The sequence below is a fragment of the Pogoniulus pusillus genome, chromosome 1 (assembly GCF_015220805.1).
Source record: "Pogoniulus pusillus isolate bPogPus1 chromosome 1, bPogPus1.pri, whole genome shotgun sequence".
NCBI lineage: Eukaryota > Metazoa > Chordata > Aves > Piciformes > Lybiidae > Pogoniulus > Pogoniulus pusillus.
Window position 1 is genome coordinate 30,179,469 of NC_087264.1, and position 20,868 is coordinate 30,200,336.

Sequence of the window (20,868 nt, forward strand, 5' to 3'; positions counted from 1 at the left end):
GTGGTCTAACCAGTGCAGAGTACAGGGGCAGAATGACCTCCCTGCTCCTGCTGACCACACCATTCCTGATGCAGGCCAGGATGCCACTGGCTCTCTTGGCCACCTGGGCACACACTACAGCGAGATTGGCGAAACACTTGCATGTACTGCCCAGAGTGGTGGTAGATGCCCTATTCCTGGAAACATTCAATGTCAGGTTGGATGGGGCTCTGTGCAACCTGATCTAGCTAATGATGGCCCTGCTCACTGCAGGGGAATTGGACTATGTGACCATTAAAGGTCTCCTCCAACCCAGATCATTCTGTGGCTCAGATCTGGGCCAGGTACGTTTCTGGTTTGAGCAGTCTGGACTTCGGTATTACGGTCTAAATCCCCTCTGGAATTAGCTAAGGATCTACACAGTACAGCTAAAATCCCTAACTGAGCCTGGATTAGAACTGAACTTCCCTGAATCACCTTCACAGAAACAAGAGCTGGTTAGCTCAGGTAAAGGAATGCCCAATCTATGTTATTTATTAAACTCTGTGTTATTTATTAAGGAAGAAAAATAAACAAAGCAAAGGGGAAAGTAATTCCAAAGACAGCCACGTGGCTTACCTTAATCCAGCACACCTGTCTCTGAAGTGTACCAGTCAATGCCCCTACAAGCAAACATTATTACCAGAAGACACAACACGTTCTTGTGATACCAGTCCCCAGTGCCAAGGGACCGAAGAAGAGATTAAAGACTTTCTGAAGACAGGGCAGGCAAAGAGATGCCTGAAGATGGTGGTGGAAGGGGAAATGCTTAAAAACTAATAACGTGTTGTACAGATATGCCATAAACTCACAGCTCTGGGTTCCCATGTTGAAGATAAATTACTTTGGCTGTCAGCAGCTTCATTAGCCAAAAGAGGCCATTCAGATGGACCTGAACCTATTTACTTTGCAGAGCCGCCTGTGCCTGCTTCATATTGTGGGGCCCCATATTGGTTGTTCAATGATGCTGACAACTCCTGTGGGAGCTCACATCCTGCTAAGTAGTTCACTGTTTAATTGAACTGACCTTTCCTGACGGTGCCCCTTGTATTAAAAGCTGCTTTGCTCCCCAGTGAAAATGGTTTGATAATCATAATATTTTACTCAGTGGACAGTTGTTTAAGAACAGAAAATAATCAGCTAAATTGGTAGGCCTGCCTCTGGAGGGGCCCAGCACCAAAACAACAAAGGTGTGCAGATCGAGATAGCTGCTAGAGATGACGATCAGGACAGAGCTATAAGCAGAGACTGTGCTTCTCCAGAATAAGGGGCAAGAGCAAACTGGGGAGGTAAGCACAGGCTGAGCTAGCACAGTTCTCTCTGCTGGGAGTCAAGACAAGCTGGTGTAGCTTGAGTGGGGCACAGGGTGGACGACAGCACACACAGAAGACACAGGAAAAGAAGGGCAGCTCTGTGCAAGCAGATCAGTGCAGGTCTGCAGAATGCACCAGCAGCCAGGGACACACAAAAGGGTAAGTATCTTAAGCTGAAATGATGATATGGCAAAGCACTTGTTTCTGTAACACAGGAATCCATCTTAGAGAGAGGTCTGTCTGAAATAACAAATGCTCAGTACTTTCAGGTTTGGATTAGGAGCTCTTTGGCAATGTTTGGAGCTGAGATTTCCAGTGTCATTTTTCTTAAATAGAGGAACCATTTGCCTTCTGAGTGTGAGCAGCCTTGGGACAAAGAGGTCTTAAGGGAGAGGCATGCTTGTCAGGAGCCTCCTTTTCTCCATGATTCCTTCTAGGACAGTTGTCTTAACAGATGGTCATGCAGCATCTGGGAGAGCTCTTTGGGGCTGGGAGCCAGGGCTGTGTTAAGAAGCACACTCATGTAGACTGTTAAACATCTGATAACAGACAACGCTTTGTTTTCAACTTATGGCTATAGTGCATTCAGTAGCCTGAAGAACACTGTGTGCTGCTACACCTTCCCCTTCCCAAGTACAGCAATGTATTCATCACCAGTGCTTTTTATACAGAATTGGCATTTTCAGGTCTCCCAGGTCAGCTGCAAGGGCTAGAGTGCCGTATCACCTTCTACTTTTCCACTGCAGGAGCAGCAATTCATTTTCTCAGTTTAGCAAAGTTTTTTCTTTCCTCTCTGAGTCTCAGAGCTACAGGCAGTCAAAGAATGTGCTGTTCTTATTCACAAGGATATTGCAGTTGCTTTCCTCTTTGTGCTAAAGATACACAGAACGGGACAACACTCCTGTTTTCCCTCCCACAACAGGGTGTCTTGACTGGTTGTATTTCTAGGAACGTGGGATGTGTGGGAGCTCTCATGGGCTCCTGGTGCCAGAGCGCTGAGATAAGGCAGCTGGGCTATGACCTGCCACTGATTCACGGACAACAGAACCCTCAAGATAGCAAGATTGACCTGAGGGATGGTACCTGAGAGATTCACAGTACACTGAGGGGACCTATATTGGCTCCTGTGATGCCACGTGCAAACAAAAACGTTCCTTCTCCAGGATGAGCCAGGAACAGCAAACACTGTTCCAGCACTATACTCTTCAGCGTCTCCAGTGCCCTGTTTTCCTCTGCTTTTGTCAGTCTTAGGTATTCGGTCAGGCACTCAGGAACAACTTGCCTGGCTTCTGGAGAACTACCAGAAGTCCACTCCACAAGAAGGCAACGGGGACCACATTCCACACTGCTCTATTCTCCCCTAGCACAGACTTCATCTTCAAGAGAATCATAGCCAGACCTCTGACTCACTTCTGTTTCAGTGCACCAAGCCAGATGAGTTAAGGACATCTATCAGCATAACAATCCTCTGAAATAATATTAACCCACAGACTTAAAACTCCAGTCAAGATCTCTAGCTTGATTTCACCAACTCTCTTTTGAATTACATTACAGACTAATCAGTAGAAGACAATCCTCCATGTCTTCTGATTCAATACTCATCATCTAAATATCTATCTCTTCCTCAGTACTTCCACTTATCAATTTAACCAATTCCCCCATTATTCACCTATCTGCTTTAGCCTGCATTTTGCCATCATTATTTTCTTCAGGTGATGCAAATTCTGCAGAAGTTTTTGTTCACTAGAACTGCAAAGCAAAAAGTATTCTTAGCCAGAATGTCTTCAAACTCCTATGTTCCTCAGCCATGCAAAGAACGTTTAAGTTGCCTGATACTCACAGGGGATTAACTTGAAACTTTGTGTCCAGCCTTCTATGCTGGCCCCAAAGAGCAGGACCACATGCAGGAAAATAATGCTGGTTTGAAAAATTCATCACCTATCCTTGTGTAAGTGGTCCATAACATCTCCCCTGAGATGGAAATATTTTGTTAGTGGAGTATTTTGAAGAACTGCCTTTGAACACCAATATAAAGACAACATAAGAAAAATGACTCTTTTCATTTGCTGTTGGTTTTACTACATGCTTTTGAGGAAAAAAAATATTACAAGGAGAGTATCTTTTAATTGTATCCCCAATAATATTTGCTAAGAGATCCCTTCTTTCTTTCTTTTTTTATTACTCTTTTTTCTTTTTAGCTTTTATAAAGTGACATTTTAACTTTCTCAGAAGGTAATGCAGCTTTATCCTTGGTTGTAACAGTTTTTCTCAAATTATCTGTTTTCCTAAAGGCATTTTGTCTGTACACTTTATCTGCAAAATTTCCCTGATAAAACTGGGGCCCTTAGGAGGCAAGGATTGAGCTCGACGCATTGCCTACTGTCCTATCACTACTCTAAGGTATTGTCCTGTGGACAAGTTTCTAGCTGTGTTGGAAGGAGCTGCTGCATTTGGAGTTTGGTGGGTGGGTAGAGAGATGACTAGCTATAAATAAATAAATGATTTTAAAAAGTGTATGAACCAGGACTTTGATTTAATATCAGCCATTCTGTAAATATGCCAGACTTTGGTGACAGGGAGTACAGAGAGACAAACTGAACTTTACAACACTCTTAGAGAATCATAGAATCAATCAGGTTAGTAGAGACCTCCAAGATCATCCAGTCCAACCTATCACCCAGCCCTGTCCAGTCAACCAGACCATGGCACTAAGTGCCTCAGCCAGGCTCTTCTTGAACACCTCCAGGGATGGCAACTCCACCACCTCCCTGGGCAGCCCATTCCAATGCCAATCACTCTCTCTGTGAAGAACTTCCTCCTAACATCCAGACTAGTCCTCCCCTGCCACAACTTGAGACTGTGTCCCCTTGTTCTATTGCTGGTTGCCTGGGAGAAGAGACCAACCCCCACCTGCTACAACCTCCCTTCAGGCAGTTGCAGACAGCAATGAGGTCACCCCTGAGCCTCCTCTTCTCCAGGTTAAGCAACCCCAGATCCCTCAGCCTCTCCTCATCTTTGATCTTTGCATTCTCTGAGACATGACTCTAGCTCACTGCACCTTGCAGACTTGTAAATTTTGGAACATTTGTTCCCAGAGGAGCATTAGATTGTTATAACTGATAATTAAAAGAAAATACCATCTACTCAGCTTGGACAGATATCCTCAAAGTCACTTCTAGCTGTGCACCTCCTTCTTCTTACAAGTGAGCAGTGACGATGTGGTAGTGGAATATCATAGCAAAACTGATAGTTTTATTAGCAGTCGTTCTATAAAATCAAAACCAAACCTGTGCATCTTCATATGTGTATCTCCCTGGGTCTTTGACATTTTGGCTTGTTTTCTCATAGCTGTGGGAATCCAGGTTGATAGCACTTTGGGCCCCAGGAGCTAGAAACTCTTGCCAGATTTCTTCCACTCTAGTGGTTACATCCTGTAGAGGTTGTTTCTTGAGATCTTGGACAGCCAACCAAAACCTGTACTGGGCAAAAATTAACAGGGGAAAAAAGAGAAAAAGATAAATGCTTAGTTAGGACTTTGTGGACAATCCCAGAACACAGACAGAAAGCCTAACTGCATCTAGCTGAACTCAAAGAAGGCTCCCCATTTAGCACGATTTCAGAGGGAAGCGTGGTATACTTTACAGCAGACCTTTACACTGTAGCTAAGATCAGAACAGCAACTGTGCAACTGTGATGTTTCCATGCAAACAGCAAGCCTCCAGAGCCATGTAGCTGGAGAAAGGGAGTGGGTTCCGCAGCCCACAGCCCTGCTACAATCTGTGGGTCACTGCTGCCTGCAGGATCAGTTGTCCAGAGGGGACGCAAAGTGCAGAATAAGTTTAACATTCATAGCATTTCCAGGGTGAAGTTGTAGCAATGGCACTTAAGAGAAATCTGTTTTTTTTTCTGATGTGCAAACTGATCAGCATTCAGATGGATGCCATGGAAAAAGATGAATCTTGTTATGGCTAAACTCTAAATCTACAGGGATGTTTTTTTGACTGGACCACCCTTAACATCTGAAGTAAGTTCATAAATGTCGAGGACATAAGCTCTTTGATGGCTAAGGGGAGAATCCACATCTTGACCTGTGAAACCAAAGGTCACAGAATCCTTTTGCAACAGTGACATGTTTTCTTCACCCTAGGAAAACAATGGGCATTTTGTTGGTGGTGCTGGTTTTACTTGGTCTCATCAGAAATACGTTCTTTTGGGTGATGAATGCATATCTCCTAGTAGACTTTTGTTTTGGACAACTTTAACATCTAGCAAAAAGACATGCCTCTGCCCTGGGTACCCAGATCCTGCAACTCAGCTGAATGGGTACAATAATGCTCTGCAGGTAGAAGTGCCAAAGGCTACAGGGCAGACAGGTACAAATGGGATCTCTGCAGTCACCTGCAATAACCAGCTCTTTCCCATCCCATGGCAAATGAGATCATGGCCCAGGGATGACTAGGAGAGACAAAATTGCCTTAAGTGTCCTACCCTGAACTGCTATTGCACATCCATCTCTGTTCTACGGACTGTGCAGTATGGAAAGAGTCTGTCTGGGCCACTGCTTGTTCAGGGATTAAGGGAATGGAACATCTTTTTTACAAGGAGAGCATTAGGGAGTGGTTGCTCTGCTGCTTGGAGAAAAGGAGACTGAGAAGTGACCTCACCGATGTTTATAAATATGTGAAAGGTGAGTGCCAGGAGGCTGGAGCCAAGCTCTATTGGATGATGCCCAATGACAGGGCAAGGGGCAATGGGTGGAAGCTGAGGCATAGGAAGTTTCATTTAAACATGAGGAGGATTTTTTTTCATTGTGAGGGTGACAGAAGACTGGAAGAGGCTGCCCAGGGAAGTTGTGGAGTCTTCCTATCTGGAGATATTCAAAACCTGTCTGGGCACATTCCTGTGTGCTCTGGCATAGGTGATCCTGCTCTGGCATGGGGGTTGGACCAGATGATCTTTCAAGATCCTTTCCAGCCCCTGACATTCTATGATCCTATGTACAGTCTGCTGTACTAAGGTAAAGAAGATACAGTCTCCATCCAGAGGGACCTGGACAGGCTGCAGAGGTGGGCACAAGCCAAGCTCAGGAGGTTCAACAAGACCAAGTACAGTGTCATGCATCTGGGTCAGGGCAACCCCAAGCACAACTACAGGCTAGGCAGTGACTGGTTGGAGAGCAGCCCTGAGGAGAGGGACTTGGGGGTGCTGGTGGACAAGAAGCCAAATATGAGCCAGCAGTGTGCACTTGCAGCCTGGAGGGCCAACCAGATCCTGGGCTGCATCAGGAGAAGTGTGGCCTGCAGAGCGAGGGAGGGGATTCTCCCCCTCTATTCTGCTCTGATGAAACCCCACCTGGAGTACTGCATCCAGTGCTGGAGCCCCCATTACAAGAAGGCCACTGGGATGATCAGAGGGCTGGAGCACCTCTGCTATGAGGACAGACTGAAAGAGTTGGGGCTGTTCAGTCTGGAGAAGAGGAGGCTCCCAGGTGACCTTCTTGTGGCCTTTCAGTATCTGAAGAGAGCCTACAAAAAAGCTGGGGAGGGACTTTTCAGGATATCAGGGAGTGACAGGACTAGGGGGAATGGAGCAAAGCTGGAGATGGGTAGGTTCAGGCTGGACTTGAGGGGGAAGTCGTTGAGCATGAGAGTGGTGAGAGGCTGGAATGGGTTGCCCAGGGAGGTGGTTGAGACCCCACCCCTGTTTAAGATCAGGCTGGATGGGGCTTTGGCCAGGCTGATCTAGGGTAAGGTATCCCTGCCTATGGCAGGAGTTTGGAGCTAGATGATCCTTGTGGTCCCTTCCAACCCTGACTGATTCTATGATTCTCTCTCAAAACAAAATCCCATTAGCAGTGAGGGTAGGCAGAGAAGACATCAACCCTCTGCTGATTTTGACCTTTACTTCCTTACCAGCTGCAGCTGGTATCTAACTGTGCCAGAAATACTGGGGTTATCATAATCAAATGAGGCTGCTAATCAGTTTAGCTTGGTCCCCTACTTACAATAGAGGAAAGCAGCAAAGCTAGGGGAAGGACACCTGCACTGTGTGCAAGATCAGCCTAAATCCTCATCTGTCCAACTCCTACTTTGTGAGGCAGGCATGCAGGGTGAGGATGCTCCTTACACACATGACACTAGCATGAGCAAGCCATGTTTGCAGGTACACATTCTATCTCTTGCTCCACTGCTGCTAAGCCAGTCCCAGCTTGTGCTCTCACCTGTTCCTACTGTCCCTTTCTCCCATCCAAATAATGTGCTGTGGAGCCTGCAAGAGATATCAGGAGGCTGTGTCACTGTGCTGAATCCCCATCTAGGCAGGACACCTTGCCCAACCCTATCAGTAACCCACAGAGTGACTGCCTGCCCTTTGCAGCACTTCTCCAGCATTTGCAGGACTGCTGTATGCACAGGGACTGATGTCATAGCCTTGACTTACGCAAGCCACTTGATCATATTCCTTCATATGGTCTTCCCTGCTCTCTAGCAGGCTGTCAATGTCATGGACTGGGGCAGCTCACATACTACACCAGTGCCTGCGCAGTCCCACACCAGTGGTGGTTACACAGTTACATTTGGTTTTATAAACCAAAATAGAGTATCTGGGGTTGGTGGAGTGGTGTGCAGGGTTGGCCCTTTTCCACCTTCAAGATATTGAGTGTGCCTGATGTCCTGCCTTGGTATTTGAACCACTCCCATTTATCACACACACACACAAAGGGTGGCACTCACAGTGCAACAATCTGATGCCATATGTGGCTTAAAAAATATTATCATTCGATTTCAGATGGGATGGGAACATGTGAATGCAGAAAAAGCACAAAGAGAAAAGATGCTAATCATTCCAGAGTAGCTGGGACACTTTAGACAAGCACTTGGCTAGAGAAAAGCATTTTCTGCTGGCTTATCTTCTGCCCCTGGAGCCGGGGAGGCGGGCTGGGAAAGCATGCTCATGAGAGAGCCGGGCGCGCTGTGCAGTGACAGCTTGCCAGAACAGGAGCACCATCCATTTTAATAACCATTTGGCTCAATCTGAAAACCAACCAACCAGACCAACCCGACACTAACAAGAACAAGTTCTTTTCACTGCAAGCCATTGTGAATTCATGCCCAAGGCTGGATGTCCTCTTCAAGGCAAAGGGGAGTTTTGTCTTGGTAAAACATTTCAAAGCTATGCACTATAGCTGGCAACTGAAAATTGAGGAACATCAAAGAGGGGTACCCAGCCCTGAAGCCTCCACTCCAAGGCAAATTCTCTGCCACAAGGAATCATCCTGAAGCCACTGCATAAGCAGGGCTTCCTATGAGGTTTGTAAAATACTTACTGGAGAGAAGCAGGTATTTCTGCTAGGAAGGGAGCAGACACAATGGCTGCACTGGAACTTGTGCTCAATTACAAAGTGCAAATGCATTCCCTGAATCAGTCTCACAATTTCAGCCCCATTCCTTGCCTTCTCCCTTTCTCTGGGAGGGGATACCTCCAGTGAACACCTCCTGCACACGGCAGAGAATGAGGGAGATGTCCTCATGTGTCCTCTCCACAGGTGCCCTATGAGCAAAGCAGGACTGGCAGGGGGACTGTCTACACAGAGGCAACAGCAGCATTGATCAGAGATTCTTTGCCCTTTATAAAACAGCACGTAAGATCTGGAGAAGGCTGATAATATGGTGCTCTAAACTGTTGTCAGAGGCACAAACCATTCCAGCCTCATCCAGCTTGTAATTAAGCTGCTGTCACTCGCAGGAGATATCCCGGAATGGTGCTTTATCCTGCTTAGCCTCCTCAAGGCACTCAGAGCTCCTGGGCCCCTGCATGGCCGCTCTGCCTCCCCGCAGGGCAGTGCAGAGGTCCTGGGTCACTGCAGCTGCTGCTTGCAAGTGTCTCTCGGTGGAAAGGCTGCTGGGGGAGGCCAGGGGCTTGCTTCAGAGGGACCTTGTGACACACGCAAATTAGAAACCTGATCAAGAGGGAAGGTATGGATGACTCCAGAGACTGAGAAACAACTGCCAACATAAGGACAGTGCTCTCCCCGCCTCCAGGGGACACGACGCTGCTGGCTTGAGACTGGAATCAGGGAATGGCAGCTCACAAGTAAGCACAGCCCTTTCCTTGCTTCTGCAGCTCCAGGTAAGTATCCGGTGCACCCAGCCTCACATCTCTCACCACTCACAGGCTTGTTCTCACCTCCTCTCACCAAGAGAAGAAATACCATTTTAACATCACGGTTGGGAAAGGAACACGCAGTTCAGAGAAGGGAAGTGTTTACATCTTTGTGTTGCTTAACAGCCAGGTCCTCAGAACAGTGAGCTTGGCGTGGCTGAGAGCAGCTGCAACCTGTCCTCCGTGGGACGCGCTAGGGACAGCTGCCTGCGGCGAGGCTGCAGGGCACGGTCCTTCACTAACGCAGCACTTCCAAAAAGACCACAGCTGGCTGCGAGGGAGCCGAGCCGCGCCTGCACCTCACCGCCCTTCGTCCCTCCTCTCCCAAGATGCGCTGCCCACCTCCCAGCTCCAAGTCGCCTTTACTGCTGCATGCTAGTTTCGTGGAGCAGGAAACGCCCCTCTACATGGAGTTCGGCAACACCAGATCGGTGGCCAGCGAGTAGGCAAGGTGCCGGTTTTCCTGGGCAGGGCAACGTCCCCTGCTCCACCTGTGCGCCCTAACCCCAGCCTGGCCGCCCGCTCCCGCCCCCTTAGCAGCACGGCGAGCCCGTCACTAGCTCAGGCGCGGAGCTGTGGCGCCCCCTGCTGGCCGGCGGAGATCAGCCCCGGCTCCGGCAGCCGCCAACTCACACACACACATAGGTACCCCGGGGCTGCCCCTCACACGGCGCGACAGCAAGGAACGACCGCTACATGCTCGGTACTGCGCTGGCCCTTCTGGGGGCTTTGAATGAGAAAATTCAGTCCCGGAATCATGGAATACCAAGTCGGAAGGAATATCTGGTACAAATTCCGGTGAAAATACTTATCTGGAAAACAGGGCGTTTGGATGAGTTTTATTTCACATACACTCTGTCCTCAGTGACCAAGCTTCTCCTTTCCTGAGGAAAGCAAAAAAAACCCCAACAAAACAAACACAAAAAATCCCCACCAAAAGACAAACATCTCTCCCCCTCTCAATACCCAAAAACCCAAACCAAACCCCACCCAAAAGCACACAAAACACCTGGCAATGTATTTCAGCCATGGGGGTCATAGAAGATACAAACACTTTCTGCAGGTAAAATTCTTTTCTGATTCACTCGATTTCCCCCATATGCTCACAATAACACAGAACACCTGCACTCCTGCACTGCCAGCTTCATTCCTACAAAGCATCATGTGTTCTCCATTTAGGTCTATAAACAGGTGTGCAGTCTCTTATCCCTTTGGGTAAAACTCCCCATGTCCCACATTTCCACTTAGTTGTTTCCCTTTTCAGCTGACAGTCTTTGAAGTTGGGGGGAGGGGGAGGGAAATAAATCAATCCAGCAGTTAGATGAACATCTCAGTAATCTTGAGATGTCTCAGGAGATTTTTCAGGTCATAAAAAATGTATAACAACTCTCTGTTGCCTTTTTTTTTGTTTTTAATTGAAGCTTGGCATTTTGTCTGCTGTATTTTAGGTACTTCAAAAATCAACAGAGTCAAAACAAATTGTAAATGAAAGATAGCAATAGAGAGAAGAAATAAAAGACGAGAGAGGAAAGGGGGAGGGAAAGAGTTAAAATGAAAACAGAGAAATATACCCAACTGACTGGCTTTCCTGCTCTCACATAAATAATGGACAGCTAGTAAATAAATAAGTTACAGGTCTCAGCCAAGCCCAGGAGAAGGGTGGACATGATCCTGCAAGTTTATTAGAACACAGAAATACAGCTGGAAGGAGACCTGAGAGGTCACTGAGTCTACTCTGCTGCTATCTCTGGCATTGCCTCACTCGAGACCCCCACTGGGACCAATTCTTTTCAGCTAGGAAGACATGGAAATACCTCAACACAATCAACCTCATGATTTGGGACTTACACTACTGGGTATAAGAGCAGAATTTGGTCCCTTTGCTATTACTGAGTTACATTCATTTCCAGGCTTTCTCAGCACCACACTTCATGAAATATCTTTTCTAGCACTACCAGAAATTTCTGTTTTCCAGCATTTACTTTCTGAGATCTGCTTTGAGGACAACACAGTGGCCTACAGGACTCCTCTCAGTGTTCAGGAAGACTGTACTGACATTCCCAAGAAAGAATCTATACCCGGTGCAACAGTTCCACTATCTCCACATAGTTCCTGGCAAAAGAGTCCTTAAAAGATACCCATAAACTTTTTATGTGTTTGTTCCTAGCAAGGCGTTAGATGCTCTGCCCTGGAAAACTGCTTACAGCTTCCCAGAATTTGGGATCTCACTTAATTGTAAATGTCTACCAAGCCAACACTGTCATTTGAATCAGTCTCTCCAAGTTTATAGATGGTAGAGAGAGATGAGTGCTTTACAGCCTATGTTACATGCTTTTAATTCTGTTTCCAGTCAAACCTGAAAGAGATCCTTCACCTTCCTTCACCAACTCCTCCTCAGCCTCTCACTCTTAAGGGAGCCTGGATGATACTGAAGAAAGCATGTACTTCTAGGCTGCCAACTTCAGTGAGACAGGTCCCAAACATGCTTTTGGGTACATATATAATTTAACTTTTGCTTGCATGTCTAAAGCATTCAGTAGTTGTTCTTCGTTCTGCTACACATTCCTAATGACTCCCTGCCCCACCTGAACTCTGGAGAGCTGTATTCTGCTCTCTCCATCACAGCCAACCATCCACTGGCTCCTCGTTTCTTCTTAAACATTTCTGCCTTTACATCCTGTTGTTACTTAGAGCTTTAAGCAGGCTTGCCAATACTGACCAAATACCAGATAATAACAATACCATGTAAGTCAATACCATGATAATGATACCACAAAAATGACAGCAATATTCCTATATTATCTAATAACCACACCAGTGTCATCCAAAAAGGATGGGAGATCTCAGCCCACTGGTTTGCAGCCTCCTTTTGCCACAAGCCATCTCAAACCCACAAAGAACACACAAGAGGACCAGCTCTGACCGACCAATGAGGATACCTGTGTACCTCCTAGTAGAACTTTCTCCATTTGTTTGAGTGGGAAGAACATGGGGGACACTCACCAGCCACAAAACCTGTTGGATTTCACTAGTGCAACTCCTGGTATATTTCAGAAAACCCATTTGAGAAGTATCTCAAGAGTGTATATTAATTTTGCACTTCACCACTACAATCCAACTGCCAAGCAAGCATCGTTCTACTGAGTGCAGTAAGCAAATACAAACTCACTACCTGTTCAGCAATAAAATTTCAAGCTCATTAATGTGATTTAGTGACAGTCCTTTATTTATCTTACAAGTTAGCTTTCAGGTTTTTAAATATATCATACATAAAAGTGCATTGATTTTTCACTGTTTTGCTCCTGGCATGCTGGCTTTATTTCTGGTCAGACAGGAAAAGATGATAAATATGATGGATGAATACAGCAGTAAATTTTGCTGTTTGTTACTTGCAGGCAAGAGTCTGAACCATAACCTCAGCCACTGACTATCTACCTCTAACCATCAGGGTGCTTCACCAGCTGGCATGAGCCCTTTACCATTTCCTTTGAATTCCGCAGGATCAAGCAATGAAGCTAGCACTTAAATGTCTGCAATCCTGAACACTAATACAAGTGCTTGTCCCTGTCCTATTTCAAGCACAATCCTTGAAACTTCCAGTTTCAGTATAGTGTATTTGCTTCTGCTGTTATAGGACCTGCTGAAATTTGGTTGTATCAGTAGCACACAACAAAACACTTGCTTTTCCATGGGCCTCACCCTCTCTAAGGCTGGAGAGCTGCTTTTCCTAAAATGAACTTCAGGGTTAGGACTGGAATCAGAGACAAGATTCAAGACAAGGATGATAAAAGTTGTGGCTATATGCTGATTAATGCTAGGACAAGCAGGATCCTTGCTATGTAGGCAGGGCTGCAGGTTTAGCTTAGCGTCTGCAGGGAATATCTAGCTAGACCTCTCTTTTCTGTCAGTGTGAGATTTCTGCTATCAATAAGGAAAAATGGCTTGATATGTTAGTTCTGGGGTACGCAGGAGTGACAAATTGTAAGGCACTAAGTTTAGCAGCTGGAAGGCCTGAAGGAGACAGACAAAGTCTTTGAAAGGTTGCTAGCCCAGAATAAAGCATACTGTTGTCACTTCCAATGTCTTTTCAATTCTACAATGGGACTGCATCTTGGAGCAAGGTGCTAAGGTCAGAGACTTACTATGGCCAAAGCCAGAGGAGTCAGATCTTCTAGGAAAGGTTTTGTCTTCACTCAGTGTTGATTCACTGTAAAAAATGTCAACTTTTTACTGCTACCTGTTCCTGCTCCAGAGATCATTGAGTACAACCTCTCTGCCAAGGCAGGATCACCCAGGGGAGTCTGGACAAGAATGCATCCAGGCAGGTTTTGAAAGTCTCCTGAGAAGGTGACTGCACAACCTCTCTCAGCAGCCTGTTCCAGTGCTCTGTCACCCTCACTGTAAAGAAGTTTCTCCTCATGTTAAGGTGAAACCTTCTATGTTCCAGTTTGTAGCAGTTGTTCCTTGTCTTATTGCTGCTGATCAGCAAAAAGAGATTGGCCCCAGCCACTTGACACTCACCCCTCAGATATCTGTACACATTGATCAGATCTCTCAGTCTTCTCCAGACTAAACAGCCCCAGGTTTCTCAGTCTCTCCCCATAGGGGAGATGCTCAAGTCCCCCAGTCATTCTCATGGCTCTCCACAAGATTCTCTGCAGCAGGTCCCTGTCTCTCTTGAACTAGGGAGCCCAAAACTGGACACAATACTCCAAGTGCAGTCTCACCAAGGCAGAGTAGAGGGGGAGAAGAACCTCCCTAGCCCTGCCGGCTCCACTTTTCCTGATTCCCCCCAGGATGCAATTGGCTCTCTTGGCCACAAGGGCACATTGCTGGCCCTTGCAGAACTTGCTGCCCAACAGGACTCACAAGGTTCTTCTCCATGAAACTGTTTTCCATCCTGGCAGCCCCCGACCTGCATTGGTGCCTGTTCTTATTCCTCCCCAGATGGAGGACACTGCACTTGTCCTTGTTGAATCAAACTCTTGAACACTAAGGAGGTGCCAGAATTAAAAGTAGCTGTTGCAAAACTGATTTGGTGAGTGTCAGTACCTCGACAGTTATGAGCTGTGTGATTACCATACTAAGTTTCTCTCACATGACCTCTGTCACAAACACGCACTTAAATCCCACATATCAGGGGGCTCAATAACTATGTCCCATGCCTCATCACACACAAGTGTTTGCATGGGAAACTTGACACAGGCTCTGCTTGATGCTGTTCCTGAGACTACTTACAGAGCTGTACCACAGACATGCATAGTACTGCTATGGGCCAAATCCTGCCCCTCTCAACTTTATTCCAATAGGTGTCTGTAGCAGTTCAAGATAGACCAAGCATTGCTTTTTGCCTAGGCAAGAGGGTAGGATTTGTCCCATCCATTTAGTTTAAGTCAAAAAAAAGTTTCACCTGAGGTTTTCTGAGCTGAATTCCGATTCCAGGAAACGAAGGAACTGATCTCGTCCTACTGGGTCCTTCAGCACCTCATCCATGGAGAAACCCCATCTCTTCACACGCTGCTGACTAGGTTCTTTGCTGTTTGGAGAGAAGGGAAAAACAGATGGAATGTGCATTTCTGCCTGCTGTCCGAGCAGCTGCTGCGGTTTCTGCTAAGCAGCAAAGGGAGGAAGATTATCAAAAAAGGAGATGATGTTTTTTTCATGAGATTTTGCAGAAATAAAAGTTACCAAATAATGTACAAAAAGAAGCTATAAAGACCAGGGTCACGATTAAAGGAATTTTACCACCTGGGTCCTACATATATGGCAAAATTACACTATTATATGATTTTCAGAGTAGTTTCTGGCTGGTTCCATGTGAAAAACAACATGTGACACTTGAATGGTTATTCACTGTGCACTTTTTATGTATCTCTTCAAATGTACCTTAGGTTGTCCTGCATGTCAAGGCAGAAGTTTCCCAGCAGGGTTCTCTGCATCACTGGTGAGTTCCAGAGTATCTCCTTGTGTCCCATATAGTGCTGGCTGGTCACTTGTAACTGGCTTCAGATTTTCAGTTACACTTTTGCATTAAAAAAGCACTTTCGCTGAGAAGCAGTGCAGACAGGATTTCTAAAAATGGTTACTGGTTTGTGATCTTTTATTTTTCAATGTCTCTTGATTTTTGGATGCCTAAGTCCTGGAAGACCTGAAAAGCATCTCCCCCCTCCCCTCTATGATAATCAGACGCTTATTTTGTGTCTCAGCTGGGACACTGAGGTGCTGAGGCACTCAAAATCACTAACAATCTTTCTCCTAACTCATTTCTTAATACAACCCCCCTTATATAAGTTGCTGTTTGAATTTCTAGACATGCTGCAGAGATGCCTACCGGGAGAGGCAGCGCCTGGGAATCACAACAAGGATACTACGAGACAGTCCGCATCAGAGCGTAATCTGGGCTCACAAAGTGTTTGAAAGCTTCTGGTGTGATGGCGTCATACTATGAGACAACCATTAAAACACAGCCCAGCTGCCCACATTTTTGACAGTAGAGCCATTGTTAACAGTACATATCTATTGAACTACATGTCGCATCACGTCCACAGCGGTTCCCAACCCTGCAGCCTTAGGGGACAGTGGCGATCTGTGCTGAAGACAAGTAAGCCAAAGGGGTAAATAAAATGCCCACTTTGATTTCTTCTTGGTTGAAAGACTAAGCAAAATTGATGGGCATGTCCTCACTTGCAGCGCAGAGTGCTCAGGATGGCTCCTCCTGCACTCTCCCAGGAGGTAGCAGTGCTGTGGACAAGGGTGAAGATGCCAGCCTACCTGTTAAGTGAGTCAGCCTGGACACGGGGACATAAAGGCTACATTTGTGCAGAGCTATGCATGGGCTGAGTTCAGGGAATTTTCTGATGGCTCCAGAGGGCTGTACCTGCTCTTGTTGCTGCTGCACAGTGTTCTAGCACAAATGACAAGGCCAAAGTGCTGTTCAAAAGTGAAGGCTTTCTGTGGTGCTTCCCGAGCCCTAAGTGTCACAAAGGATGAACTGTAGTAGCACAGAGCTCATACTCAGCAGCTGGCTTTACCAACAGAAGTGAGAGGCTCTTTGTTTTCCTGAGTAAGGGCTCTGCTCTCCTAACTAAGGAAACAGCTTTGCAGGCGACACAAGTGCCACTGCAGCTCTTGGGGATCATTTAATTATTCATGCAAGTTGCAACTAGATGCAGATGCAGTGAGTTGTTACAATAGAGAATAAAATGGAAATAGAGAGCTGTTTGTTCTTCCATCTCCCAACAATAAAACTTTCTCTTTTTCGTCATCTTCCTTAACTCTGAAATCATAGCAGACGCCAAGCATTTATATTAACTTTCTATAAAGGTCATGGCATCAGCTTAACTTTACTCTTCAGGGACACAGACATCCTCTCTAGCATTTGCAACTACCTCAATAGATACACAAACAATGAATGCCTCGATTACTTTGTGGGTGAGAGGCCCTCCAGAGAAGTATTTTGCAGGGACTCTATCCGGTTCTAGCCCTGCTATGATGGAGAAACAAGATAAACTGGCTAAAAAGGACAAAATGTTAAATTATGTGAAGAGGGGCAGAGATTAGGGGACTAACTGTTTTCTGTGAACACTGGAGAAGCAAGCAAAAACATCTTCTGTATCCCAGGACACAAGGTTTGTAAATGGAGAAATAATTTACCTTTTTCCTGGAACACTGAGTCACTATGAGTAGGTTTTCTTAGGCTGCTAGCATCTTGAACTGTACATAATTATACAAGAACAGAGAGGATGATGTTTGGCATTCAGGTCTGGTGCTGAACAGCAGCAGGTAAACAGTGGGAAAAGCTTCTGAACACTTGCAGTAGTTGACCACAGGATGAGAGTAGTGAAGGTGATTCCATTCAAACTTGGTAAGACAGCTGCTAGGCATAGTGGCAGACGAGGTAATTCTAGCCCCACTACAAGAGCTGTGAATAGCCTGAGATGGCAAGAGATGTAGACATTGGCCAGATGTCCTTTGCACCAGCATCACAAGGGCAAAATATAATCCAAATTGCAATGCTGTGCTTGTATTTTTGAAGAAACTCTCTCAAGTACAAGGCATCGGAGGTCCTCCTCCTTTTCATCTATTAAACACCATAACAGAGACACTAACAAATGAGACCCAAACTCCCTTTGTCAATCTATTACAATTCTGACCTGCCAAGTCCCACACATTACATGTGAGTTACACTCCTCTGGCTCTTGTGCCAAATCCACTTCTGTACAGCTGGAAGAGCCACTGCACTACCATCCATCCTAATCTGCCAGTAGCATCTTTCATGAGATCCCAGGACAGGAACAGAGATGGAGCACTGCAGCTCATGAGAACAAGACAGAAGGCTCTCAAAGGTCAAAGGAGATGTACAGGAAAAAGTCTCTCTTGATGCTGTTCTATACCTGTGGACTCTTAGACCTGAGGCTGCCCATGTCCTTGACACAGATGAAAATATGTATTATTTGACTTACAGAGTACCACACATCAAATAACATAAAAGAGTAAGGGCTGAATAATTCGCAGAAGAAATGATAATGCAGAAGCTCATTTAAACTTCAGCTACATACTTGGATCTGGTAAAGTTACAGATATCCAACTTCCTATCCAAGCATAGCAGTGGGAAGATGATACAAATACAACGGTAAGAAAACTCAAACATTACTTAAACCTACCAATTCTTACCTCATTTCAATGTCCCACAACGCTGTGTCATCACTTATCCAAGGATTGGAAGGCTCGGCAGGAGTTATAAAAGGGTCATATTCCACATACTGCTCTGTGTAGGCTATTAAACTGACAGATAAAAAAGAAAAGAAAGAAAGAAAAAAGAAGAAAGAAAAGGAAAAAAAAGAATCAAGGCCTAAATGCTCACTCATACGTCAGGGAGGTACAACGTGAGTTTTTTCTCTGCTAACACCCAGCAGCTCACTGCAGGATTTCCCTCAAATTCATCTCTGTTGAGATGCCCACAAAAAGCCTGATGAGGGAAGAACTGCATTGCTATGATAGGACTTCCCTCAGCAAGCCACAGGATGACTATGAAGCACATGTCCTCCTCTTCACTGCACCCACTTCATGTATTAGGAGCAACTCATCTAAATAGTGTTGTGTGCTGTAGCTATGAACATAAGCCTTGGGAAGATGATAGTCCTGAGCATCAAAGCTTCAGGCTACAGACCACTTTTTTGTGATGCTGGTATACCATTTGGTCTAACAGCACTACTGTAAAATACTTCAACAGTAGTTTACAATAATTAACTTAGAATGTGGCAAATTGCCACGTTGGAAAAACACCTGGCCTTTATACTGGCTTGCTTCATGACAAGCCAGATAAGACATACAGCCTCTAATCCTAACTGGGATGAGACTCAGAGAGCTTCCTGGGAAAAGAACAGTGTCTGCTTGCATAAGTGATTCAGGAATTCCACTGGGGTTGTGGCTAGGGGCATGCTCTTACAAAAGAAAGGCAGTACAAATCAAAAGAAATTTGTCCTAGTCTATACTGGAAATACTCTAAGGCACTTCTACAGTTTTTTGCCTAGGTTTGCCAAGTAATTAACTACGTTAATTGAGTCTCATCATACTGAACAACCAATCTACTTGCACTGTGATTGTCCATGCTAAACTTTACCTCTGGTCTTCCACATCTGAAAAAGGCAGGAGGATGAAAATACCCTGTGAAAAAAAGGGTCACAAAAGGCAGAAAGTTTCCCTGACCTGCTCTACAGTAATTATTTCTTTTTGTTTGTCCTAGTTCTTATCATGAGGCATTAAAATCATACACTTTTGTAACCACAGCAGGTTCCCACTGCCCCTCAGGGCACTCAGGGCTGTCTCATCTCATTTCATTAATTACATTTCAGGACTGCTGTGGGTCAAGGGTTGGAGGAGGGAGCAGTGTCCAATTTCAGAGAGCAGCAGCAATCCCCAAGACATCAATGAGAGGAAGGGTTTGGTAAAAAAAAAACCCAACGAAACAAAAACCCAATAACAACAGCATCACTCAGGAGATATCTCCTGTGAAACTTGAATTGCTCCTGATAAAATAGTAAGAAGGTATCAGAGGTGCTAGTATAAGTACTAACAAAAAGAAAAGGTGAAGAAATGAAATTAGATGGACGAGGAATTGCTAAGCACATTTGCTGATTTGGTGTAATGATAGCAACAGAACCCATGTCTTATTTTCTAAAAGAGGGTATGAGGAGGCTCCTAAGGGAAAGCATTTTGTCAAAATGCAAGCCTGGACTTTTGGTCTTCCAGGTGATAATGTAGTGTTTTTCTGGAAGAGAAGAGGTGGTGGGAAGAGTTCACCAAAGGGTGCAGGGCTTGCTTTGAGAACCCAACCGTCATGCAATCAGACAGCCCTGTAAAGCTTGTACAGTAACTCTGGGGAGCTGCAAGGATAGCATATTTTCACCCAGGGTGCTAAGACAGTTTCTGGCAGGAAGACGTTCTGGTTTTCCCCAGCTGTTTCTGTGATGCCACGTGTGGTGGGATTGCACTAACACTGTGGGGAAGATACTGGTAACTTTGCTCAACTTCTCAAACCTTACTGCCAAACCCTAAACTTGACAGCGTGAAAGGTCCTAAGCAAAGGCAAAGAATGCAGAAGAAGAAGAAAATGGTTTCCAGGTCCCTGAAGCATCTGAGAGATGTTCTGAGAATGTGAACAGGGAGTAGGGTGAAGACAATCTTCAACAGCAGGCATTTATTTTGTAGGAGCTGGAGATAATCTTTTGAAACCCTTTCCATTCTTTTTTTACTGGACAAAGATTATCCCACAGAACAGCACACATTCATGGAAAATGCATGCAATTGGTCTATTAAAATAATTTCTGTCTTATTCCTATTCCAGATTAAACACCACTCCCTGCCTTATTTGCTTCTTGCTACTTCCCTTGTCCTGCCTGAAAGTGCCTTTGTGCCTCACTCAAAAAAAGGCAGGTGGTGCTGCTGTCAGGCTCGGCTGTCAAACAGAGTGTGCCAAGAAGTCATCTCCTGCACCCTGATCTGCCATGCTGTTGCTTAACTTGTCCTGAAAGCAGAACCCATCCTGAAAAGTGACTTGCTAATAACAGCACCTCCTTACACAGCAGATTTGTTTCTGGTGCTTATATTCAGCATTCTACATCAGGCTTTCAGGCCACACAGGCTTTTATTTCAGGCAATTTTACAGCACAGGTCATCCACACTCATTCCTCCTCTTCTATCCCCACCCGTGCCAGGCCTCTGGACTCAATTCAGCACCCCTCTGCTTTCCTCCTGCTTGCTCCATGACCCTCTACATCCAAGCTGTGCTTCCCACCATTATCCACAACAAATCCTTCATCTACACTGCCACACAAAATCACCACTGAACACTTCTTCACAAGATAAGTATCAGAAC

General features: G+C 45.6%; 1 protein-coding gene across 12 annotated transcripts in view; it reads right to left on the reverse strand.

The window, feature by feature from the left end:
• Window positions 1–20,868, reverse strand: part of RGS6 (regulator of G protein signaling 6) — a 298,915-nt gene that overhangs the window by 40,324 nt on the left and 237,723 nt on the right. For 11 of the 12 annotated variants that reach the window (XR_010303040.1, XR_010303041.1, XM_064147162.1 and 8 more), the window contains 3 exons: window positions 18,165–18,275; window positions 14,902–15,027; window positions 4,619–4,805 (listed from right to left, as the gene is read on the reverse strand). Coding sequence is in view for 10 of the 12 variants with exons in the window: in XM_064147162.1 (XP_064003232.1) it covers window positions 4,619–4,805; window positions 14,902–15,027; window positions 18,165–18,275 (424 nt within the window). In the remaining 2 variants the exon portion in view is untranslated. Of the gene's footprint in view, window positions 1–4,618; window positions 4,806–12,694; window positions 13,699–14,901; window positions 15,028–18,164; window positions 18,276–20,868 lie in introns of those variants that run through there. The other variant, XM_064147217.1, reaches the window with a different exon arrangement.